The sequence below is a fragment of the Gracilinanus agilis genome, chromosome 3, assembly GCF_016433145.1.
Source record: "Gracilinanus agilis isolate LMUSP501 chromosome 3, AgileGrace, whole genome shotgun sequence".
In the NCBI taxonomy this organism is placed as follows: Eukaryota; Metazoa; Chordata; class Mammalia; order Didelphimorphia; family Didelphidae; genus Gracilinanus; species Gracilinanus agilis.
In genome coordinates, this window is record NC_058132.1 from 355,748,637 (window position 1) to 355,776,267 (window position 27,631).

Consider the following 27,631-nt stretch of genomic DNA (forward strand, 5'->3'; position numbering starts at 1 on the left):
GAGGGAGGGAGGGAGGAAGGAAGGAAGGAAGGAAGGAAGGAAGGAAAGAAGGAAGGAAGGAAGGAAGGAAGGAAAAAAGAAAGAAAAAAGAAAGGAAAGAAAAAGGAAGGAAAAAGGAAGGAAGGAAACACCTAAAATATTAAAACTAACTTAATTACATATCTTTATACACTGTTTTTAGATTTGCAAATCACTTTTCTCATCCTAAGGGGTAGGTACTAAAAGACTTTTTGTTTTATAGATATGGTAGTTAATTAGGGAACAGAGAAGTGAAATGATTTGCCCATGGTTACACAACTATCAGGGCATCTAGGTGGTGCAGTGGATAGAATTCGGGGCTTGGAGTTCAAATCTGACCTTAGCAACTTACTGGTTGTGTGACCCCAGCAAGTCACTGTCTCAGTTTCCTCATCTGTACAATGAGCTTGAGGAGGAAATGGGAAATCACTCCAATATCTTTGCCAAGAAAACCTCTCATAGGTTGATACAGAGTCAGGCATGACTGCAAGAACTGGATGATAATGAATCAGCTATTAAGTGTCAAAGACATGACTTAAATTCTGTCTCCTAACTCCAAGTACTGAAATCTTTTTACTGCACTAAGATATGTGTCCTACCTTAAAGAAGAACACTCGCCCAATGCCTGATAATGGAGAGAAGAAATGGAGGTAGAGTGTTGGTTCAGTTCACATTGTGTAGAGAAACCCCAGGTGGCTTCAGGGATTGGCATATTTTGGTTTAAACTTTAAAAGGTCTACCCATCTATGTACATGAAACTGAGCTTTTATTTTGTGATCCAGTGAAAACACTTTCGTGTTTTTATATAAATCCAGCGTGTGTGTGTGTGTGTGTGTGTGTGTGTGTGTGTGTGTGTGTGTGTGTGTGTTGGGGGTGGAGGATGGCGGTAACTTGAGAAACTAAGTGACCTCTAAGCAACAGAAGCCATGGTGGTGGAGAATAGCCTGGCCTGTTCTCCTCACTCCCACCCCTCTCCTTGTTTCCCCTGGTGACAGATGGCCCCAGTGTTGGAGGAGATGTATGGTGAAACTCATGTGATGTTTATAGCAAAATGAGCAGCACAAAAGAGAGATGAAAATTGTAGTGGAAAGATGGGGAGGACAAAGGTTAAATAAAAGGGAAGACTCAAGTCTGCTCGTGGTAGTGTTGAAATTAATTTAAAGGCAGGTATTAAAATGCTCTATTTATATCTAGAATTACCAATTCTGGCTGCTGTAGCTCAGTCATTGGAGAATAAAGAATTATAAGGGAAAAACAGATTGGAAAGGGCAAATGGAATTTGGAATTTGAAATATAGTGCAATAGACGAGGTCTGTATAGGAAGACCATTTTGAGATTCCCATTTATTTAAGAAGAGATGGGTAGTCTTCTATTTCAAATAGTAGATCCTAAAGCCCAGTAACATTAATATCTGCTTGTGGTCTACAAAAATGAAAAGTAATCTGTGAAGAGATGATGAAACTTGAGAAAGTGCAGAAGTGGAAGCCAGAGAAAAGATTGTGGAGGCAGTAAGGGAAAGAAAGGAAAATCCAAGAGATAAAAAGGCAACATTGATCGGTAAATAGAGTTACTAGACTTAGAGTTAGGAAGACCTGGGTTCAAATCAGCTATTGATACCTGTGTGACTATGGATAAGTCACTTGTTCTGTATATACCTTGGGAGCCATTCTAAGATTACTGGATGAGAGCTAGAAGGGTGCTTAGAGGTAGGGCATTTACCCTCTTTCCCCCATTTAATGGAGGAAGAAACTAAGTCCCAAAGAAATTAAGTAAAATAGCCTCTGATTTATCTAAACTAAAGATAAATATAGATAGGTAGATAGATAGAAATAGATATATATGTTACATATAAAGTATACATATACAAATAGATTAAATTATTTAGATAAATTATAGATAAATATATAAATTACATATAAATAAATTATATATGTGTATATATAAATATATACAAAATATATAAATACATTAGAATACTTTATTAATATTATAATATGATAATATTGTATTTTATATATACACATGTAAACATGGCCCCAAAGTTATATAACTTTATGCCCTCTTCATTGCTGGAGAGAGTTTTCTTATTGCCCTAATCACAGATATTTCCTGTATTTATATGGAACTATAAGAAGAACATAGAAGTAGAAGTTTCCTAAGAGAATGCTCAAAGATAACAAACCTGACTGGTTGTTGGAACATTTGTTGGTATGGGGACAAATAAAATTAAAACAAGAAAGAATGAGACTACCAAAGGTAAAGATTCACCACCTGGAACAAATGCTGAAACTAAGAAGGTCTGAGCAGGCTTAATGAAAGATGTGGAGGCAATTTTAATTACTAATTTGTCTGTACTTAAAGTGATACCAAATTAGTTATATTTTAATTGGACTAGACCTTTTCATCACCAAGGCAACTGATTCTGCCTGATTATATATTTTAGCTTTCAAAAAAGTTGGCTCACCCGACTCACCAGAGCCAAAGCAGGGAGCTGTCCTCTATTTCTTGCTTGAGTAGATGATGACTATACCTGACTTCGGTATTTTAAAAGACATATTAACAAAGAACACAGGACCATGAGATCATAGCTTTAGATCTTGGGGACCCTTTCAAGGCTTTTCTATCTAAAGTTCTCATTTTATACATGAAGAAACTAAGATACAGAAGATTAAAGGACCTGCTTAGGAACACACAGCTAACTCTTGGAGGTAAGGCTTAAGCACAGATCTTTCTGACTCTTATCCACTGTACCAAGCTTGATCTCATCATTATTCCTCCCCCCCCCACTTCTGACATACCTTCTAAAGTGTGTTTATATAGCCAAAGTAATATTAACGGTGGAAAGAAAGAAAAAGAAGAAAAAGCAAAAATAGATGAAACCAAAGGTAGATTAAAAAGCCTTCTGCTACATTCAAATACCACATTTCATACTGGGTACCAGTCCTTTCAGATAAAAACCCTTAGTTCAAAATGTTTTATTTCAGAACTGCTTATTCTATTTTAGACAAATCATGCATGATTCATACTCTTAACTCTTGGAAGACTGGTTGTTTTCATCTTCCAGTAACTACCAAAGGGAAGCAATAGCACTGCTAAGGCAACATAAAGATAGCATGATGAAAACCCTCATTTTTTGCTTGTTTCTCAAACATGGATAGAGAGAGAGAGGCTACTCCTGAGATTTTGCTGGGATAAAGAGCTCTCAGAGGGAGAAAACTCTCTCTACCAATACAGGTTGGCACCTCCTTAGAAATTGATAATCTTAAAGAGTTGCCTAGAGTAGCAGTTCTCCAAGGGTAGTCCTAGGACTTCAGAAGTTCCCCAAGATCCTTCAAGGGTTCCTTGGGGTTAAATGTATTTTCATAAAAATACTGACATTTTAATTTTTAATATGATAAATGCTAATAAATATAACCCATGTAAACAAAAAACTACTTGGGGGCAAGGGCAGCAAGATGGCACAGTGGACAGATTACTAGGCTTGGAGTCAGGAAAGTTCATCTTCCTGAGTTCAAATCTAACTTTACACACTTATTAGCTATGCAGTCCTGGGAAAGTCATTTAAGTCTGTATGTCTCAGTTTCCTCATCTGTAAAATGATCTGGAGAAGGAAATGGCAAACTATTCCAGTATCTTTGCAAAGAGAATCCCAACTGGGGCCATGAAGACTCAGACAAAACCAAAAGGACAAAACAATAAAATTAGGTCTCTCCTCAATAATTTTTCAGAGTGTAAACAAGTTTTAAGGCTAAAATCTTTGATATTGATGGTCTACAACACTGAGAGACAAAGCGATTTGACTTAGACCATACAGAATGTATGTGTCAAAAAGCATACTTAAACCAAGTTCTTCCTGGCTTCAAGGCTGTCTCCCTATCCACCATGCTACAATGTTTTCCTGAAATAGTATACAAAAAACCTGAAGGAAGGGCAGAAGGGAGAGAGGGATGAAATACCTAAGAATGTAGGGTTCTTCTCAGAATGTTTTAAGTTTTTGTGTTTGCTTCACTGAGTTTTTTGAGGAAATCCTAAAAAGTAGAAAAACAACAGAGCACATATCCAGAAATATGACATGCAGTCATATTTCCCTTGAAGGCTACCAAGTCATATGGACAAAAGAGGAGGGAAAAGAATAGCAGAATAATTTACCATGAAGAAGGCTAGACTAAAACAACAATAAAAATCTAGTGGGGAAAATATTTCCAACTCTGATAAAAGTCTGATAACCACGATATATGAGGCATAGGCACAAATGAATAAGACTAAGGGCCATTCCTCAATAGATTAATAGACATTGGATAGGAACCTACAATTTTCAAAAGAAAACTACAAACTATCAACAATCATATAAAAATGCTCCAATATTAAGAGATAAGCAAATTAAAATAGTTCTGCAGTTTGATTTCATACCAATAGCAGAATTTGACTGAGAAAGGATCTTGGTAACCACCTTGTCCAATTGATACATGAAAAGGAATCCCAACCACAATATATCTGACAAATAAACACTCCTCTAGTTTCAGCCTGAAGATCTCCAAGGTGGGAGAATGTGCCATTTTTTTTTAAATTTTTTTTTTATTTTAAACCCTTAACTTTTGTGTATTGGCTCCTTGGTGGAAGAGTGGTAAGGGTGGGCAATGGGGGTCAAGTGACTTGCCCAGGGTCACACAGCTGGGAAGTGTCTGAGGCCGGATTTGAACCTAGGACCTCTAGTCTCTAGGCCTGGCTCTCAATCCACTGAGCTACCCAGCTGCCCCCTTGAATGTGCCATTTTTAAAAATAGCTCATTCTATTTAGAGACAGCTCCAATTATTAGGAAAATTTCCTTACTCTGAACCTAAATTTGTCTTTTTGAAACATACATCCATTGCTCTTGGTTCTGACTCTCTGGAGCCAGATGGATCCAATCCAATCCCTCCTCCATAGACAAGTCTTTTGAATCAAATTGTCAAAGATGATTTTTTAAAAAAAGATAGGTAAACAGATTGGCCAATATGACAGCAAAGGAAAGCAATAAATGTTGGAGAAGATGTGGCAAAATTAGGACACTAATACACTGCTGGTAGAGTTGTGAATTGGTCCAACCATTCTGAAGGGCAATTTGGAACTATGCACAAAGGACTTTAAATGATTGCCTGCCCTTTGACCCAGCCATAGTACTGCTGGGTTTGTACCCCAAAAAGATAATAAGGAAGACTTGTACAAAAATATTTATAGCTGCGTTCTTTGTGGTGGCAAAAAAATTGGAAAAATGAGGGAGTGTCCATTGATTGGGGGATGGCTGAATAAATTGTGATATATGTTGGTATTGGAATACTATTGTGCTGAAAGGAATAAAGAAATGGAGAAAATTCATGTGAACTGGAATTGATGTAGAGCAAAAGGAGCAGAACCAGGAGAACATTCTACACAGAGACTGATACATTATGGCACAATTGAATGTAATAGACTTCTAGCAGCAATGCAATGACCCAGGACAATCCAGAGGAATTTAGGAGAAAGAATGCTATACATACCCAGAGAAAGAACTGTGGAACCAGAAATGCATTAGAAAAATATATGATTGATCACGTAGTGCAATAGGAATGTGATTGGGGTTTTCGCATTAAAAGAACACTCTACAGCAAATATGAATAACATAGAAATAGGTTTTGAACAATGATATATGTATAACCCACTGGAACTGCTTGTTGGCTTTGGGAGGGGGAGGAGAAAGTGTATGGGGGGATCATGAATCATGTAACCATGGAAAAATATTCTAAGTAAAAATTTTTTTAAAGTATAGATAACATTGGAGAGGCTCTGAAAAATTAAACATACTAGAACACTATGAATAGATCCAACCATCCTGGAAAACTATTTGAAATATATTAGAAAAGTGACTAAAATGTGCTGGCTCTTCATCTCAAACCCTGAGCACTTACAACAAGGAAGTCAAAGGTAGAAACAGCCCAATATGGACCAAAATATTCATAGCAGCAATTTTTGTGCTAACAAAAAAGCTGAGGAACAAAATAAATGTCCATCACTTTGGAAATGACTGAACAAACTGTGGTGCTGAAATGTAATGGGATTTTTTGTGTGTCATTAAAAACATTGAAAATGAGCAGATTAAAGAAACTTGAGAAGAGTCAGTTGCCATTGTATTATGTGATTCAGAGCAAAAGCAAAATAAAAAAACAGGACCAAGAAATCAATATGCTCAAAGACTACAATAATGTGAAGGAAAACAATACTAAAAACCATCAGAAATTACATTAATGCAATATCAAATCTTGAACCCAAAAGACTGATGATGATATATACCTCCTTTCTATCAAGAGATGGGAGACTACAGATGCAGAATATTTCACACTCTGTTGGACATGGTGGATACATGTGATTCCCTTTTGTTTCTCTTTATTACCAAAAAAGGATTCTATTGCTGGGTGAGGAATTATTGGGAAATGACAATAGTACTAAAAATAACACCAAAACCATAAAGAAAACTTTCTAAGGAAAAAAAATAGATTCTGGACTCGGTATCAGAAGATATGTGTTCGAAATCTGTTTCCAACATTTTTTAGCAACATGCCTCATGTAAGTCAAATGTACTTTATGAGTTTTAGTTTATTCATCCATACATGAAGAGATAGATCTCTGATGCCTTCACTGCATAGCTCTAAACCTGCCTATGGTTTAAGCACAAAAGTTGCTAGATGTATAAGGAAGTTAGATGATTTGAGCAGGATCAAATAGCCAGTAATTGTTGATTTGAATTTGAATTCAAAGTCTTCCTGATGCCAGTCTTAGCACTCTTCCTACTACCATGTGTTCATTCTCCTCCCCAGATGAAAAGGATATGAACACTTATACGACTCATCTCAAGGGAGGAAAGGTATTGAGAGGAAAGCATTCACTAAACTACAACAGTGCTATATAAAGGTGAGCTATTGTTACGGATACACAGAGCAGAAGGCCTCCCCTGTCTTTCCATAGGTCAGAAGGCTTAAAATGATTGAGCTAAATTGCAATGTTTAATGTCACCAGGGAAATGTCCTCCAGGCAGAACCCTAGAATACTTCACAAATGGAAAGGTTTCCTCCTCCATGGAAACGCAGCTCAGCTGCCCGTGGAGTTAAGTGCTGCTACTGCTGCCCAAGAATGGACCATGTGGCAATACCTCTTTCCTCCCCCAACAGCCTGGGAATAAACATAGGAGCATATTTAAGCCTCCCTACCATCCAAATAATAGCTTAAGCCATTTTTTCACAGATCTAGTGAGGGCGGCAAGGAAAAAATGAGGGAGAGTCAGAAACATCTTTGTAGATATTTAAGAGTCACATTTGAAACCCCTCTATGAATTCCACCCATTTAGTTTCTCCCTTTCCACCCATGGCAAAGAATTGCTTCAGCTTATTGCCCTTATGTTCCAGAACCATCAGGATACAGGAATGTCCACCCACCTCCCCACACCATCCCCTGTTCAAGGTTTCTCAAGTTTTTTCAGTCCCTTCAGTCCTTGACTTTTCAGTAAAACTTCTTAAATTTCCTCTTCATTATGAAAGGAAATAGTCTAGAGTTTACCACACATATGCATATAAGAAATATAATTAATTAATTTCAATAAAATTAGTAATTAACCTTATTTGTAGCCCCTGGGGGTTTGAGTACCCCAAGTTGGAAAACATTGCTTTTCCCTCTGTATACCAGGGACTCCAGGGCTATTTCTTTTTTTTTTTAACCCTTACCTTCCATCTTACAATCAATACTGTTTTTTGGTTCCAAGGCAGAAGAGCAATAAGGGCTAGGCAATGGGGGTTAAGTGACTTTCTAGCTAGGAAGTGTCTGAATCCAGATTTGAACCCAGGACTTCCATATCTGGGCTTGGGCTCTTAATTCACTGAGCCCCCTAGATGCTCCCCAAACCTTGACTTTTCAGTAAAACTTCTTGGACTTCCTATTCATTATTCTGGAGTTTACCATGTATATGCATGTAAAAATATAATGAAGAGGGGGCAGTGAGGTGGCTTAGTGGACTGAGAGTCCAAGGCTAGAGATAGAGGTCTTGGGTTCAAATCTAGCCTCAGACACTTCTTAGATGTGTAATCCTGGGCAAGTCACTTAGCCCCTATTGCCTAGTCCTTGCCACTCTTCTGTCTCAAAACCAATAAAAAAGAAATATAATAAATTCATTTCAATAAGATGAGTTATTAACCAAATATTTTCCATATCTTTCTTGTATCCCATGGGGACTTGAGTATCCTAGGCTGAGACCTCCTGCCCTACCCTCCCTCCACCAATGACTCCAGGGTTATTTCAGGAACTAAGGTCAGGTTTGAAGGTTGAAGGGATCTCAGAGATGTTTCAAGGCTTCATCACTAAGACCAGACAAACTCTGAGCTTCCTTGAAATGGAGAGTCCTCTATATCAAATGCAGGGTTACTCCCTATTAGTATCAGGCAAATCCTGGCAGAGTGGACAGAGTACCAGACCTAGAATCAGGTAGAACTGAATTCTAATCCTGTCCCACACATACTTAGAACCTAAAGATTTTGGGAAAGTCATTTGATGTCTTTCAGCCTCAGTTTCTTCATCTAGAAAATGGAGATGATAATAGGACCTATCTCAAAGAGTTGCTGTGAGGATCAAATGAGATAATATACGTGTTTTAGGAGCTTTGAGGATCTATAAATGTTAGCTGTTATTACATTTACCCAAAAGAAGTAACTCCAGAAATACTTGTATTTCCCAGATTGAATCACTGATATAGATACCATCACCCACTTGCTGCGTGATGTCAACTAAAATTGCTCAGCCGCTCTGCACTTCTGCTCTTATAGGGATTTGGGGGGCTAGAAAGCAAGGAATGGCAGTTGGGTACTTTGCTTCACACTTCAATTCTTCTTTTCTCCTTCAGAGCAGTTAAAAGGGTCCCTGCCTTCCTTTTTCCCTCTCCATTCTCTCTGCTAAGGTACCAGCTTGTGTCTATGGGGGTCAGGGAAGGGAAGGAGGCTGAAGCTGCAATTCTTTTGTTTTCTTTTTTAAAAAAACCATTCCCTCCCACCTTAGCAGTACTTAGTCCTAAGGTTCTAAGGTAGAAGGATGGTAAGGGCTAGGCAACTGGAATTAAGTGACTTGTCCAGGGTCACACTGCTAGGAAGTATCTGAGGCCAGATTTGAACCGAGGAACTCCTGGCTATAGGCCTGGCTCTCTATCCATTGAGCTTTTCCTTTTTTAAAAAAAATTCCTTACTTCATGTTCTGACTTCAAGTAGGTTAACCATACAATTACATAAAGGCAGCTATCATGGCACAATGAACAGAATACCAGACTGGAGTCAAGAAGACCTGAATTCAAACCCAGACTCAGACTCTTACTAGCTGTGTGACCTTGGGCAACTCAATGAATCCTGATTACCTCAGTTCCTCATCTATAAAATGAACCAAGAAGGAAATGGCAAACCACTCCAGTGTCTTTGGCAAGAAAACCTGAAAAGAGGTCATGGAGAGTCAGACACAACTGAAAATGATTAAACAACCACCACCACACTAACCTAATTCACTGGGTTATTTTGTATAATTAGCCCATACTGTCAACTATGACTGTCAATCATGTTATAAATTCCAATAAATTCCTTCTTTTTAACCTGTACCAGAATTTTCACCAATATAGTCAATCAACAAACATTTACTAAGCATATACTGTGTGACAGGCACTGTGCTCAGTGCTGGGAATGTGAAGAAGAGTAGAAGACAGTGGCTGTCCTTGAGATACTCATATTCCAAGGGAGGAATATGCAGGAGCTAAGTATATGGAAGAAACAAAGAGGGTAGATGGAAGGTAATCTGAAAGGGGAAATTGTTAACAGCTGAAGGGCCAGGAAAGATCTCCTGCAGAAGGGATCATATGAGCTGAGTCAGCTTGTCTTCCACCTTTACACTAACCCTTGTAAACAAGACTGAAGTTCATCAGATAGAATCAGGAATGACTCTATGAAAACCATGAAGTTGGCCCACTATCTCTACTGTAGCTTTTGTCCAAACAGGAAGAAGGAATGGTTTCCCCCCTCTAAACAGAGCCAGGGCCACCACCATCAACCATCTTGGGGAAGCCCCAGGCACAGCTATACAACTGGAGTGAGGACCAGATGTTGCAAGCATCAGGGGGGTTAGAAACAGACTACAAAGTGTCTAGGGGACCATTTATTTCCCATCAGCTTGGAGTGGGATGAGGATATGGTTACAACAATTTGTCAAGCAAAGAAGAAAAAGAGAGATAATGGTCCACAGATGGGGGAAGGAAGAGGAGAGACAAAGGGACGAAAAAGAGAGAGCTGCCCTCTCACCATGTTATGGTATGGAAGGACATACTAGATGGAAATTGGGGAGGAGAGTTTTCAACATATCCCTTCAGGATAAAATTTAAACTTGACAGTTGGGCATTTGAACTCCCCATCTGTCAAAATCTGGCTACAACCTATTTTTCTGATCTTATCTCAATCTCCTTATATATTTCTTTTCTCTCACTTCTGTGGTTATCACCCTAGTTTAGGTTCTCATCACCTCTAACCTCCATTATTACAAAGAGAATTCCTATTGGCCTCTCTTCAATCCATTATCTACATCTACTGGCCTTCCTTTTCCAATCCATTCTCCACAAAAACAATCTTTGAGACATAAGTATAACTATTTTATTCCCTTGCTCAAATATTCCCTATTCTCCTTATTGCCTCTAAGTTAAAATACAAAGTCCTCAGCTGAATATTCATTACACATCCAGCCAAACTGGATTACTAGTCCTTGACTGATCTCATTCTGCCTTCTCCCACCTCCATATATTTGCCCTTTATTTCTCTCCACTGCCTGAAATAAAATTCTCTCCTTATCTCTTCTTGATGAAGTCCTCCTTTTCCTTCAAGACCAGGATCAGATGCTACCTCCTGCATGAATCCTTCCTTGATATCCTTACTTAGAAGGATGCCACCCTACAACATCCCTCAGGCCACTTAGTTGAGCTTTCTTACATAATTAATGATTAAAATAATTTTATTTATGTACATGTAACGTGCCCTTCATTCCTAATAAGAATGTTGACCTGAACCCAGGTTTTTCCTTACATTATTATCTGCTCCATTATATCAACTCTCACAGAAGCTATTAGAAGGGCTATTCATTTGGCAAAGGATGCAAGTTCAAGCTAAGGTCTGCTTCAAAGAAGAGTGAAAGCCAGTAAGGCAATTAGATGTTACCTTCCATGAATTTTTCCTTAGTAAAGCCCATTTTTAATAAATGGAATTTGAGAGATGTTCTCATTCTTTTTGCTCCTTCCATTAGTGTGAAAAGTATAGGACAAACTGCCTCTATATTGCTTCTTTCTATGAGTTTGTACTACTCATATTTCTCTCAGCTAAGTATAGTTCGATTTACCTAATTGTTATCATCATGGTATTCGCTGTGCATCTTTCCTTTTCTAAGAGAACCAATGACATCACAGTCATGTCTTGAATTATAATTGAATTACAATACAATGAACTGGACTTGTGAGACAGTTACATGAAGTCATCTAATGAGGATGATGATGACAATAAAACCTACTTTGTAGCATACACCTTGGTCAAACAAGTGATTGTCTTCAAGATCCAGAGGGTCAGCAAGGACTGGCTTAGACCCTCGAAAATAGATAAGTAGTATGATTCAGTGAAAAGAGTAAAGGGTTTGAATTTAGAAGACATGGATTCAGATACCAGCTCCTGTACTCAGTGGCTGTGTGACTTTTTTTAGAGATGTTTCCTCATCTATAAAATAAGGTATTTGTACTAGATGACCTCTGAGATACTTTCTAGCTCTAAATCTATGTGCTTGTGATTAAAAAAAAAACTATAATTCAAAGACAATGCACGTATGATCTAACCTTAGCTCTCTAAGAAGTTAGAATCTAAATCTATGATCTGATATGATCCTTTGTCTTATCCACATGAGGATTTTGAACAACTAACTAGCTAGTTCATTGATCACGCACCTGCTACTGCCACAAGGAAGAGATTTAACAATATTCCTGCAAAAAGTCAAATTATGGTCCAGAAATATAATGGAATATCATTGCCTTATAGGAAATGATGAATATGAAAAATATAGAAGAGGATGGGAAGAATTATATAGCACATGGCAAAGTAAAGTAGGCAAACCAGGAAAAAAATTTAAATTATATATATATATATATATCTTTAGGGTTTTTGTTGTTTTATATATATATATATATATACATATGTATATATATATATATAAACAAAAACCAAAACCCTAAAGATGGTAAAATTACAATGACCAAGCTTGTGACTCAAAAGAAAACAGAGAAAATGCACATCTGTCCCCTCTTTGTAGAGATGGAGGGAGTAGTCTCTATGGAAGTGGATGATTGGATATACCATCACACTCAGTTGATATATAGATAAGTTTTCTAGATTGGCTTTGTTTTTTTTCTCTTATTTTTCTTTTGCATATACATATATATACATATAATAACAACATATACATATATATGTTACAAAGGATGGCTTGCTAAGGAGAGAAGAGGGAGAAATCTATTTGGAAATGAAGGTGATATAAAAAAAGATAGCAATAAAAACATTTTTAAAACAATATTGTAGATACCATGACCCATCATGTGTCCACATTGTTCCAAGTCTCTATCTCCCTAACACTGGAAAAAAAAAACCAATATTGAATTGAATGTTTCAGTTGATCTAAATTTTACAATTTAACATCTTAGGTTATTATAGCCTGTACTATTCAGAGAGTACTAAGGACATTTTAGAAACTATGGGGTCTTTCTGTTTGCTTCTGGATTCATTGCAAATATAACTGAAATGATAGTGCTACAATAATATAACCTCATAATTTATATAGCACTTTGATGTTTATGAAGTATTTTCCTTACAACATGAAATAACTCTGTGAAAACATCTTGCCTCCATTTTACAGATGCACAAACTGAGATTTAAGGAAGCTGATTTAAAAGTCACACTCTTCTAAGAGGTGTTGGAGCCCAAACCAAAATCCAAATCTTCTTTTGCCTCAGTTTCTTCATCTGTAAAATGGCCATAATAATAGCACCTACCTTCCAGAGTTATTGAGAGGATAATATGAGATAATATTTGTAAAGTTCTTAGTATAATACCTGGTACATTGTAGACATTATAAAAATGCTATTATCATTGCAGATCATTGAATCCTGAATGCATCTAGAATCCCAGCCTGCTTGAATAATTGAAACCTCAAAATGAGGATACATTTGGCCAGTCTTTCCTTCAGAGTTTCTGTAAATGCATGGCCTGGGGCTAGTAGGTGCCTGAAAGTTTGCTGAGGCTCCTTTTTCAGAGGAAGATGCAGTGCAGCAGATAAAAAAGACAAATGTAAATGAGAAATGGAGGACAGATACAATGGAAAGAGTGAAGAACTAGGGGTCAGAGGTTGTACTTGTTCAGTTGTTCTGATTCTTTGTGACCTTATGAATTTGTCCATGGGATTTTCTTGTCAAAAATAATGCAATGTTTGACTTTTTCTTCTCCAGGGTGTCCCATTTTACAGATGAGAAACTGAGGCAAATGGAGGTTAAGTTACTAGTCCAGAATCACATAGTGTCTGAGATTAGATTTGAACTCAGATCTTCCTGAATCTAGGTCCAGTGTGCTATTGACTTCACCACCTAGCTGCTCCAATAATGTGCTCCAATAATGTGGGTTCAAATTCCATACTTTCTATGTGTGTGACCTTAGGGAAGTCACTTAACTTCTGTATGATTCAGTTTTGTCATCTGTAAAATGAGGAGGTTGGACCAGATGACCTTTACATTCTAAATCCATGCTTGTCTCATTACATGGGCGTGAGGCAGGGCAGCATGACTGAGACCCAGTATTAGTTTGGATTGAATCAGAACCAGAGGCTCTGCAGTGGAGAAAAAGGATGGAAGAAAGAGGTACCCAGTAATATGGACATCTGGGAATTGAAATACCCTGCAATGCTGAGGTTGGCATTAAAACCACAGGGGAGGCTGAAGTGAGGAGGGAGATTTGTGAGCAAAAGACTGAGAGGGATAACTCATAACCTGGTGTTATTGATGTACACACACGCACACGCATTCACCCTCCCTCCTAATCCTGTCCTGCCATCCTCTCTCTAATCTGAGAGCATTTACACCTCAGTGCCTCTCCTACACCTGTTCAGCTGTTCCTCTAAGCAGATGCCTCCTCATGATGCCTGGCTCAGCTCCTGCCCCTGCTTGCTGGCTGCTGCCTCACACTGTTCTGCTTGCTCTGAGTCATCTCTGCTCTCTGGGCATTTCACCTGAGCCTCCATCCGGTCCCCTCCCTGACTCCAACCTCCAGATTGCTCTCTCGTCACTCCAGAGCTTTTCCTTCTTCCTGCCAATGGCATAATCAACAGCCCTGGCTTGAGCTCTAGGGGATGCCATCCGTTAGCCTTCTGAGCTTCAATCATCCTTAACCAGGACTAAAAAGCCACCATTAGAACAACATTTTGGTGCAGTGGATAGAGTGCTAGCCCAGGTGTTAGGAGAACCTGAGTTCAAAACTGACCTGAGACATTTACTATTTGTGTGATTCTGAACAGGTCATTTAACATTGTTTGCCTCAGTTTCCTCACTAGTAAAATAAAATGAGGAAGGAAATGGCAAACTACTCTAGGATCTTTGCCAAGAAAATCTTTGATGGGGTCATGAAATATTGGACATGATTAATCAATCACCACCAAAATAGATTTTAGAGATAAAATTTAGAGATAAAAGGGGCCACAAAGATGATTTTTTAAAATCCTTACCTTCTACCTTAGAATCAATACTATGTATTCATTTGTTCTAAGGCAGAAGAGTAATAAGGGGTAGGCAATAGGGGTTAAGTGACTTGCCCAAGGTCACACAGCTAGGAAGTATCTGTGGCCAGATTAGAACCCGGGACCTCCCAGAATTGCAAAGGCTTCTAGCACATTGGTTAGCATCCCTTTGAAAGGTCTATAGGGAAAAAATCAATTAGAATTACCCAGAGTAAGATACCATCATGGGACTTCAATCTGCTGTCATGGAGGCTAGCATGAGCACTGCTTCTGGGGTCAACAGACTTGGGTTCAATTCTCACCTCTTAAGCTTACTAGCTGTGACTTGTTGGGAAAGTCACTTAACTTTCCTGGTCCTCAGATTTTTAATCATAAAATTAGAGGATTAGACTAGATGGTCTTTAAGTTTCCTCCAGCTCCTAATCTATGATCCTATCATTTGTATTATAAGAGATTTGGGTAAGAAGTACATAAATATTGGGTGGAAATTGTCCTCAGTAGCTTCAAAATTCCCTTCCTTTCCACTGTGGTATAGTAGAAGAAATACTCACTTTGGGATTAAGTACTCACTTTGGGATTGAGTTCGAATCCCAATGTTCTCACTTGTTTCCTGTGTAATCTTCTTAGACAAGTCCCTTACTATCTCTGGAACTCACTTTACTATTTGGCAAAATAAGGAGGTTGGATTTGATAGTCTCTGAATCCCTTCTAGTTGTAAAACTATAATCCTATGAAACTCTTCATTTCTGTGATGTTTCTATTATACTCTTAATCTCAGCTGACCATTTCTTTTTCTTCTTAGGAAGGTAACAATGCTGCCTCTGTTTATTTTTCATAGAGGTACTTCTAAGATTAATGGTACAAATCATTTTTTGTAAGCTGCTCTCTTTAGCAGGTAGATACTAGTACTAGCTCAATCTAAGGTGCCATTAGCTGGAAGGCTGGAACACTTAATGCACTTTAAAATACTATTATCTCTAATAGAGAGAAGATACTGTTATCACCAGTTAGCCCCATGTGATGACAACCCACTTGGATCACTGCGTCATTGATTTGCTCCAATGGGCCTTTTGAGACAGCCAATAACAATAAACAGATGAAATAACGGTTGATTCAGTAGCCACCGTCTGTCTCTTAGTGATTCAAGAAGGCTTTATTGGAATCATAATCAACAAGACCAGATATGTACAGGGAGGGTATAGTGAACCCCCAGGTAAATGTTAACTACAAGTTAGGGTTATCATTCATTTCCCAAATTTAATGACGAAGGTAAAAGAATCATTTTTTTAATCAATCCTATAAATGAATGGAAGGCATATTCTCATTCCTATACCACTTTTTCTATTAGCTAGTGTTTGGGTGGGTGAGGCAAAAGAAATAAAATATATTCTGTGTACACTTTTCCTCCAAATAATGTCTTTTGGTTATATGTCAAATTGAAAAGACTTCACGATATCCTTAATTTGAGGGCTCTTCCACAAAAGGGATAAAGCACATCATTGACAGAGCATTAGGATAACAGAAAAATGACAGGCAATTGGGTTAATGGCACTAGAAGATGTTTCTAGACGAAAGAGAGAATCAAAGTGAGAAATGGTAAAAAAAAAAGAGAGAGAGAGAGAGATAGGCACAGACCGAAAGGAGTAATGGAAGGATGTAGGGACAAAGAAGAGGGAAAAGGAAGGAAGGAAGGAAGGACAGAAGGAAGGAAGGGAGGGAGGAAGGAAGAAAGGAAGGGAGGGAGGAAGGAAGAAAGGAAGGGAGGAAGGAAGGAATGAAGGGAGGGAGGAAGGAAGGAATGGAGGGAGGGAGGAAGGAATGAAAGAAGGAAAAGAAGGAAGGAAGGAAAGGAAAAAGGGAAGAAGAAGGAAGAGAGGGGAGGGAGGAAGAAAAGGAAATTTCTTAATATACAAATCAGTTGTTTGCCCACAAGCCCTTCAGTTGTTTACCTTCCCATAGATCCACAGTCTGAAAAATATCTGTGGTTCTGACTCCATAGATTTCAGCAGCCTTTAAAAACTGAGAGATTTGCTCCATCTGCTTGAAAGCCATTTTTGACTCTGAGATCTTTGGGATTGGCTCTTGTCCTGTTGGGTGTAAACTATTTATCAACTTGCACAGCACCTGAAAAAGGAAAGAGGGGGTGGAGAATCTGTCTAATATTATTAGTTACAGGTCACTAAAAGAGAAAGCAAGACCTAGACCAAGCAACTTGCACTGTGAGCAACTTCCAAGGAGCACGGAAAGGCGTGGCAGTTTACACAAGAAAAAGAAATGATCCAAGTCCTATTCCCAATGCTGCAAATGATTTGCTGTGCAGTCACAAACAAGCCACCTAACCTCTCTGAACCAGCAAGTCTGTTTACAATTGGGGAAACCAGGAACCAAAATTCAAAAGATAGTGCTGATGAGCAAATTGATTACTGGGCATAGCAGCTAGAGGGAGGTTATTTCAGCAGCATTAATTTATTAATCAATTTTTCTTTATCCAAAGATGGACCAACAGACTGAAATCAAGCTTGGTGATCAACTAAGCACATGGTATTACTATGACAAAGAACTGAATTAGAAAATCCCACCCAACAGCCCTCCATAACAACACACGCACAACACTGTAAAAACTCCAAACATATGAAGTGAAAGAATAAGCTAAATATTATGTAACAGTAAATCACAGCATAAGGGCAGGGCTCCTAGAATTGCTTGAGTCACAAGCTCATGTAGGCAGGACTCCATCTCCCTGAAAGCATCTGGTTGGGAAAGCAATCATTAAATAATGATCTCCTTCGGTTTCCCACTAGCTTCAGCCCTAAGCCTCTTGAACAAAACAATAGGACCACCACAGTACGAGGTCCTATAACTGAATCCATTCACCTTAAAGGCGGAGGAGAGACAAACAAAAAGGAAAAACAGATTTTGAAATAAGTTATTGCACCATAGATGACTGGTGGATTTAAAAAAAAAGTGAGGGGAAAAAGAACTATTGTCTATTTTAAGAGAGGATGAGTTAGTTTGAATTGCCCGAAATTTCCTCCAAAGCTATCAGAAATACCTAGGAAACACGGAAATCCAATAAACTAGCTAGAAAGGGAATTGCCCAGGTGGGTCGGTATGGACCATGGAGAGACCAAGAGATTGTTAATCCCCGAATGACAACCATAGCATAACAACACAAACCAGCAGCCTGTCTATAGGGGATAGTGAGGAGATGCTTTCCTAGTACACTGACTCAACTCCGCCATAGGAAACAAAAGATCAATCAATGTTTACCGTCCCATCCATTAACCAGTTCTGAAAATTGGTCCGGCCAGGGGATGGATGTTCTATGTCCTCTCCACACTGCAGAATAATCCAGTCCACTAGTCTATTCTCCAAGTCCTGATCATACTTCTGTTCGATCTTCTCCTGCACCTCTCGGCTTAAACCATAGCTTGGTCCCCTGTTAGCCATCTCTGGAAGAGAAGAGATAACACAGCCGTCATTCAAACAATAGCAGCAGCCCCCTCTTCCAGGATCCCAGACCAAAAGCAGCAGTGGCTTTGGTTTGAAGGGCCAGGAAGAAAATGTAAGGAGTCTCAGCTGCAGCTGCAGGGACCAGTGACAGCAGAAGCGCGTAGAAACGGGGGAGGGAAGCTAGGGGGGGGGGGAGGGGGAAAAGGGTGCACTTCAAATCGAGAGCGTGAGCAGGGCTTCTCTTGGATCCAGCAAAGGAAATGCAACAATATTAGGATGGAGCTTTAGAATCAATCCTCATTAAGTCCAAAAAGGGAAGCAGGATCCCTGAATAGCCCCCGGGGTTGGGATGGGGATGTTAGGAGCCGGGAAGAGGGGGGGGGGGAGCGAGAGAGAGAGAGAGAGAGAGAGAGAGAGAGAGAGAGAGAGAGAGAGAGAGAGAGAATACTGTACATGGAAGCTCGAAGCTCGATAGAACTTGAACAGAAGCCAGCCAATAGGGGAAATTGGATGGTGATTGTTTTTCCCCCTGTTCAGTTGCTCTTTGGGAAGCCTGAAAACATGGGATCTAAAGGAGATGGTAATTAAGAGGGAGACCAGGAGACTGGCTTGATGCTGCGCTGCTGATGCTGCATGGTGATCTGGAGAAGGATACACTGATTTGATTTTTTCTGTATGAGGAGGGTCAAACCAGGGGCGTTGCTAAGAGCTCTTCAAGCGGCCAGCCCACTTCTGCCAGTCAGTCAAGCCTACATTGCTTCTTTCTCCTCCTGCACAATTCTTTCCCCTCCCCTTGGGAGAAGGGATGAGAACGAGAGGCGGGCTGTGGTCCAAAGGACAATGGATCTGGGACTGGGGCAGAAGGGGAGGAAGGGGGGGGGGGGAGAGTGAAGAGAAGTATGTAAATCTCTAGAGAGCCTTTTGTATCTACTGACCATCTGGTATAAAGAAACAAACCACTTTCCTTCGTTGTCCACCATAGCAGAAGGATAGAGGCGATCCATTGCCACTGGCTTTTGGTCTCTATTCCAGGTTTCATCCCAAAACTTTCACCCTCCTTGGAAACTAGACTGTTTCCAAAAATTCAATTCAATTTTTTTAAAACAAGTTTTCATTATCCTTATTATCTCACTATTCTTGTAATACAGTGTTTAAAGAAAGAGTTCTTAACCTTTTTTATTTTGTCTCTTGGGCCCATGTGGCAGCCTGGTGAAATCTACAAACCCCTTCTCAAACAAATGTGTTTAAAAGTATAGGAATATGAAGGAAATCAATTATATTGAAATACAGTTATGAAAATATTAATCAAAAAAGTCCTCAGACTCAAAGTTCAGAACACCTTGGACTTTTTCTAAGGTATAATGTGTTTTGTTTTACTCTTTGTTGCACGTGAAAATGACCTTTGGAATACTGCACTTTTAAAGCAAAATGCCTTTAAATTCATTTCCCTGGAATGCTTTTTTCATTGTTATAATAAATTTTTATTTTTTCCAGCTTACATGCCAGTACAATTTTTAAGTATTCATTTTCCGATATTTTGTAATCTACGTCCTCTCTTTCCCTCCTGTCCCCCCTTCCTAAGAAAGCAGGTAATATGATATAGGTTGTACATAAATTATCACATAATATATGTTTGCAGGTGTGTCATGTTGTGGAAGAAGACACATTGCTTACACTAGAGAAAAATTCATGAAGGAAATAAAGTAAAGAATGATACATTTCAATTTGCATTCAGACTCCATCTGTTCCTTCTATGGCACGGGGATATCCTTTTTTTGTTGTCTCTTGGAAATATCCTGGATCCTTGCCTTGTTGGTAATAGTTAAGTCATTCACAGTTGATTATCATACATTATTATTGTTACTGGGTTCTACATTCTCCTGATTCTTCTCACTTCACTTTGCATCACTTCATATAAGCTTCCAGGTTTATTTGTTCGTTTGTTCTGATTATTTTGTTTGTCATTTCTTAGGGCACAATGGTATTTCATTCCAGGGATATACAAATTGTTCAGCCATTCCCCAATTGATGGACATCTCTTCAGTTTCCAGTTTTTTTGCCATCACAAATAGAACTGCTATCAATATGTTTGTGCAGGTGTTTTGCCTAAGCATTTTTGTTCTTTCCCCATCTTTAATTTCTTTGGGATAATAAGAACCCATTGGGCTTTAAAGATATTACTGACTACTGGAAATCAGGTTTCACAAATCATTCCTAGCTCATAATGTAAGCTATTGGTATTACAAATATACTTGGATTTCTTGTTAGGATAGGTTTTGATAAACAGGTTTTTTTTCTATGAACTTAAAGATGCTATTGACCTATAAAAAATTAAAGTTTTTAATGGTTTTACAATTTCTGACTTTTTCAGAAGTCTATCTCTCCAATGGGTATAGATATTTCTACAAAATTGGTGAAAAGATACCACAAGAAATGATCATTCCTAGATGTCTTGTCATTTCTAAGATTTTCACATAGACTAAGGAATACTTACCAGTCTTTGTTAAGTATACTCCATTTCTAGTTAGGAATCTGTAAGTCATTATTCCTTACAGTGATTAGAGAACTGAACATGGAGTCAGGAAGGCCTGTGTTCAAAACTAGCCTCAGATACAAGCTATGTGATCCTGGGCAAATCACTGTGCATCTGTATGCCTCAGTTTCCTCAAATATAAAATGGGGATAATAGTACCACCTACTCCTAAGGGATTTTGTGGATCAAATGAAAAAAATATTTATGAAGCACTAAGCAGGATGCTTAATTAGTGTTTTTTTTTCATTTTCTCTCTTTCCAAAATTCAGATCCCATTCTCAAAGACTACTTTATTAACCAGTTTTTCACTTCTCAGATTAAATTTTCCCTTCCTGTATCCTTTGCCTTTAATGGACAACAATGAAGAAAAAATAACTTTATCACTATGGTCTTCAATTTTTTGCCCAAGGCTTCATAATCTTTGTCAATGCTTTTCCTGCTCTTTCTGGAAATGTCATTTGTGCCCAAGTGAATCATCGGAAGTGAATGATTGTTATCTGTTTTGATGTCTTGAGAAGTTCTCTGTTGCATCTTGAATGTATGCCTCAGTAAGACAAACCTTTCTATTGTCATTAAGTTAATACATGACTGCTTTAGTATCCCTGGGCAGGGAATTCTCTCTAGTACTGCTCTTTTCTTCTTCTTGTGCCTCTCACTGGAAGAAAGATCTCTCACTCAATAAATTCTGTAACTCTACTACATCAGTATTGGGAGAATAAGATGTTCCTTCTTCCTCAGAGCACTTCTCTCTTCTTCACAAAGAGGCACAGGTCTTATCACCTCACACCTAGCAGATTGGCAAAAATGATAGTAGGGGAATAAATGTTGGAGGTGATGTGGCAAAATTGGGACATTAATGCATTGCTGGTGGAATTATGAACTGATCCAACCATTCTGGATGGCAATTTGGAACTATGCCCAAAAAGCTCTAAAAGACTGCTTGCCCTTTGATCCAGCCATACCATTGCTGGGTTTGTACCCCAAAGAGATCATAGATAAAAAGAACAAAAATATTTATAGCCACACTTTTTGTGGTAGCAAAAAACTGGAAAATTAGGGTATGCCCTTCAATTGGGAAATGGCTGAACAAATTGTGATATATGCTGGTGATGGAATACTATAGTGCTGAAAGAAATAATAAACTGGAGGAATTGCATGTGAACTGGAATGACCTCCAGGAATTGATGCAGAATAAAAGGAGCATAGCCAGAAGAACATTGTACACAGAGACTGATACACTGTGGTAAAATCAAATGTAACAGACTTCTGTACTAGCAGCAATGCAATAACCCAGGATAATTCTGAGGAATTTATGGAAAAGAACGCTACCCACATTCAGAGGAAGAACTACAGGAGTGGAAACACAGAAGAAAAACAACTGCTTGAACACATGGGTTGATTTGGACATGATTGGGGATGTAGACCCGAAAGGACCACACCAATGCAACTATCAATAATATGGAAATAGGTCTTGAACGATGATACATGTTAAAAGCAGTGGAAATGTGCTTCGGCTATGGGGCGGGGTGAAGGGGAAAGTAAGAACATGAATCATGTAATCATGGAAAATTTTTCTAAAAAATAAAAATACAATTAAAAAAAAAGAGGCACAGGTCTGTTTCTTAGCTTTAATTGTTCAGGGGACCTATTCCTTACCTTCCTCTTTCATGTGACACTTCCATTTCTATCATTCTGACAAAAGTTGTCTCCTGCCTCCTAATTTAGGTCCCCCCTTCTTTCCTATTAAAACTTTCTGAATATAATGTAGTCCCTTTCCCTTTTCCTTTAGGAGTGAGATTATCCTATTCTTGGAATGCAGATAAGAGTCACTCACAAGTGTCAGAAATATCTCACACTCCAGGAAAGTAACTGCATAATTTAACTCTCCATAATGGATTTTCAGCCTTATTTTGTAAAACTACTCCTGGGTTTTTACAGCTCAGCCCTAAACACCTGGTTAAAAGTTGTTGTTGTTTTTCAGCTAATTATCACTTCCCAATCATTTGACAATTCCATGAAAATTCTTTTCCTTTGTCTCCACAATTCCACAGCTGCAGCTACACCCACTTCCCTTTAATTTTTCCCAGTCTCCTTTTCATTGTACCTATTTGCCTCACTCAGGAATCCACATAACAACTTGCCTAACCCTTTAATCATACTACTTACCTTTCCTTGTCTTGCCAACTACTTGCTCCTTAGCCTTCTTGAGTCTCCATCTTCAGGGTCTACTTTAATCTTCCTTGGTCCTTCTACTCCTTTACATATTAGTATGTTATATATTATAATTCTTTATAATCCTTATTTTTCTTGATCTTACTCCATTTTTTAAGCAGGAAGTAGAAACTGGACTATAGTAGGAACTTGACATGACCAATAAGTTCCAAGACCCTTTGCTTAAGTTGAAAATCATATATAATTGCATAATCCATTATTTAATAAGTATTTCTTATATGAACATATCTAGGCACTTTACAACTTTTCTTTATTCTCTGACTGATGCTTTTATTTATTTTTAAAATATTTTTTCCATGTTTACATGATTCACTTTCTTTCCCTGCCCTCTTCCCTCCTCCATCCCAAAGCCAATGTTATCACTTATACTTATTTCCATGTTATTCATTTTTGCAAAAAAACAATTGTTTAAAACCAAAATCCCAAATCATATACCCCTACAAACAAATGATAAGTCATATGTTTTTCTTCTGTGTTTCTACTCTCACAATTCTTTCTCTCAATATGGATAGCATTCTTTTTCATAAGTCCCTTGGGATTGTCTTATAGTAGTAAAGTCCATTACATTGGATTGTTCCACAGTGTTTCACTTTCTGTGTATAATGTTCTCTTGGTTCTGCTCATTTCACTTTGCATCAGTTCCTGGAGGGTTTTCTAGTTCACATAGAATTCCTCCAGTTCATTATCCCTTTCAGCACAATAGTATTCCGTCACCATCAGATACCTCAATTTGTTCAGCCATTCCCCAGTCAAGGGACACCCCTTTTGCCACCACAAAGAGCACAACTATGAATATTTTTGTACAAACATTTTTTGCTATTATCTCTTTAGGGTACAAACCTAGTAGTGGTATTGCTGTATCGAAGGGTATGCATTCTTTTAAAGCCCTTTCAGTATAATTCCAAACTGCCTTCTAGAATCATTGGATCAATTTATAGCTCCACCATCAGTGTGTTAGTGTCCCAGTTTTGCCACATCCCCTCCAAAATTTATTATTTCCCTTTACTGTCATATTGACCAATCTGCTAAGTGTGAGGTAGGACACAGAATGATTTGCATTTCTCTAATCAGGAGGAATTTAGAACACTTTTTTATGTGCTTATTGATAGTTTTGATTTCTTTAGTGGAAAATTGCCTATTCATGTCCCTTGACCATTTGTCAGTTGGGAAATGATTTGATTTCTTATACATTTGACTTATTTCCTTATACATTTGAGAAATTAGACCTTTGATTTTATGACTTTTCTAAGACTTAACAGGCTACCTACATCACTATTTTGTACTTTGGGCCATTGTTAATAACTAAATAGTATTAATGAAGTTAAAGAAAAGTATTGATCTGACTTGGAAAGGACTTGTTTCAAGTAAGAACTCTGGAAAAGACTGATACTGGAGTTAATATTTGTCCCAAAACAATGTACTGACTCATTAATTTTTCTCAGAGTGAAAATAAGCATGATTGGAGAAACTGCTGTTAAGACTACATTACTTGGGAAAATGCCTGGGATTTAGTGTGTAATTATTTTTTTTGGTATTTTTTCTGTTTTTCTGTTTTATTTTTGCCAATCATATATACTTGAACTTCTGTGTGTTGAATTCAAGTAAAACAAGATTCTACTAAAATTATCTGAAGTGTTCTTTGCCAAATTTATTCTCCTAAAATGCATACTCTGATTTACTTCACTAATATTATATGTATGATGATTTTTCTTCTTCATATTAAACTCAAGTCTTTCTTCTATTACAACTGGCTCCCAAGGAAGCCAGAAGTAGAAGCAACTACAAAAATTTTTTGAGTTTTATGGGAGAAAAGGGGGCAGTCTGGAGTCAGAAAGATTTGAGTTCAAATCTAGCCTCAAACACTTTAGTAGACATGTAACCCTGGGCAAGTCACTTAACCCTGTTTGCCCTAGTTTCCTCCTGTGTAAAATGATCTAGAGAAGGAAATGATAAACTGCTCCAGTACTTTTGCCAAGAAAACCACAAATGGGGTAACAAAGTGTCAGACACAACTAAAAGTACTGAACAACAACAAATTGGGATAAAAAGAATAATCACAGGAAGATCAGAATCTTTACTTCAAATGAATGAGATGATTATAATATAATAGAGAAAAGGAAGAGTCACTTAATTCTTTTATTTCTAATTTTTATGCCAAGTAATGACAGAACAAAAATTGACCAAAAGTAGTTTATACTAAAAATATGTAAAGAGATAACAAGAGAGTAACTAAACTGTCCTTGATTAATTCCAGTCAGATCCAAAAACAAATGGCCAAACAAACAAACAAACCCCAGAGTGATTGCTGAGCCATTTGTCCATGATATTTGAAAGATCCTGAAAAATGGGAGAGATACCACAAGTGAATATCAATTGAACCCCTGGGAAATTTTGGGAGTAACCCATCAATTCCCATGAGTTTAAATAGAGTTTCTATAGAAATGACTCCTGGTTCAATATATCCTGCCCTATCTCTCCCCCTGATCTTCAGCCCCTCATCATCAATTACCTGATGAATATCTTCAACTCAACATGTCTAAAATTAAATTTGTTCATTTTCCTCTAAACCCTCCCTCCTTCCAAACTTTCCAATTTTTTGTTGAAAGCACCAGTGTCCTTCCAGTTTCTCAAATTTATAATTTCAGTACTTTACTGGACTCTTCACTTTCCTTCTTAGCACATATTCAATCAGTTACCAATTTTTACCATTTTTTACTTTCATATTTCTTTCATCTAGCCTCTTTTCTACATTTATACAGCCTTTGTCTTGGTTCCGGCTTTCATCACCTCCTGCCTATATTAGTTTAACAGCCCCTAATTAGTCTCTCTGCGTCAAGTCTTTCCCCACTCCCATCCATCCTACATACTGCTTCTAAAATCACTTTCCTAAAGTGCAGATTTGACCATGTGACTCCCCTGCTGTAAAATTCCAGTGGTCTCCTCTTGCTTTTAGGATAAAATATAAACTCCTTTGTTTAGCTTTTAAATTTCCATACAACCTAGCTTGAAAATAGGGGTTATCTTTCCAGTCTCCTTGGATATTCCTTCATTCCTGTATTCAGTGAACCTGTTAAACTTGCATTTTCTCTGTTCTTTACACGTAACACTCAATCTACCATCACTGCATTTGTATTGATCATTCCTCATGCCCCAAATTCATTCCTTTCTTACCCCTGTCTCTTTCTTTAAGATGTAGCTCAGGTACCACTTTCTGCATTAAGCCTTTCCTGCTTCACCTGCCCCAAATGCAAGAGCCCTTTCTTCCAAATTACCTTGTATTGAACTATATTTGTACTTGTTTCCAATGGCTGAGTGGCATAGTGGACAGACCACTAGAAGACTCATCTTCCTCTGTTCAAATCTGGTTTCAGACATTTGCTAACTGGATTACCTTACACAAGTCACTTAACCCTCTTTGTCTCAGTTTCCTCATCTGTAAAATGAACTGGAGAAGGAAATGACAAATCACTCTAGTGTTTTGCCAAGAAAATCACAAATGGAGTCGCAAAGATTCAGACACTACTTTAAAAAATGGCGCAACAATATATTTATGTTTGCAAACTTTATACTTATGTTATATACATATATTTTTAAATTGCTTGTCTCTCCCAGAAGCAGCTGGTGATGCAGTGGACAGAGTGCTGAGCCTGAAGTCAGAAAATCCTGAGCTCAAATTTGGTCCCAGACACTTGTTAGTTGTGTGACTGTGAGTAAATCACTTACTCTCTGTCTGCCTCATGTTTCTCAGCTGTGAACGGTGATAATAATAGCACCTGCCTCACAAGGTTATTGTAAGGATCAAATATGAGAATATTTATAAAGCATTTAGCACACACTGTGCTTGCCCACATAGTAGGTGTCATATAAATGTTATTATAGTCCCCTCTTCTTCCCCATTAGGATATATGATCATGATAAAGAAGAATTGTTTCAGTTTTTTCACTTGCATCCTTACTGCCTAACATGTAAAAGAAATTTAATAAATATTTGTTGTCTGATTGCTTGATTGAAGAGATGGTTGTCAAACACATAGAAAAAGAAAAGGTGATTACAAAGCATGGCTTCAAAAGTAGGTCATTCTTACTATTACAAGCAGGAGGATTTCAGAACAACCTGGAAAGATTTACATGAACTGATACAAATCAAAATGAACAGAACCAAGAGAACAGCAATATTTGATGTTTATCATCTCTGAATATTATCAGTAATACAATGATCCAAGACAACTCCAGAGGACTCATGCTGAAAAAATGCTATCCACTAGACAAAGAATTGATGGAGTCTAAATGCAGAATGAAGCGTACCATTTTCACTTTATTTTCTTCATGAATTTTTTTCTTTTAGTGCTGTGTGTTTTCTATAACATGATGAGTGAGGAAATATGTATTACACAATAGCACATGTATAATCTTTATCAAATTGCTTACCATCTCAGAAAGGAAAGGAAGAGAGAGAATTTGGTTATCAAAACAGGAGAAAATTAATGTTAAAAATTGCTTCTACATGTAATTAGGGGAAAATTAAATAATGTACATATTACAAATATAAAGAGGTCATTCTTGATTA

General features: G+C 37.9%; 1 protein-coding gene across 1 annotated transcript in view; it reads right to left on the reverse strand.

Moving 5' to 3' along the window:
* Window positions 1–27,631, reverse strand: part of TAGLN3 (transgelin 3) — a 38,989-nt gene that overhangs the window by 4,285 nt on the left and 7,073 nt on the right. The window contains exons 2-3 of the mRNA XM_044666786.1: window positions 18,118–18,299; window positions 16,797–16,971 (exon numbers count right to left, since the gene is read on the reverse strand). Coding sequence (XP_044522721.1) covers window positions 16,797–16,971; window positions 18,118–18,297 — 355 coding nt within the window. The 5' untranslated portion in view covers window positions 18,298–18,299. The remainder of the gene's footprint in view (window positions 1–16,796; window positions 16,972–18,117; window positions 18,300–27,631) is intronic.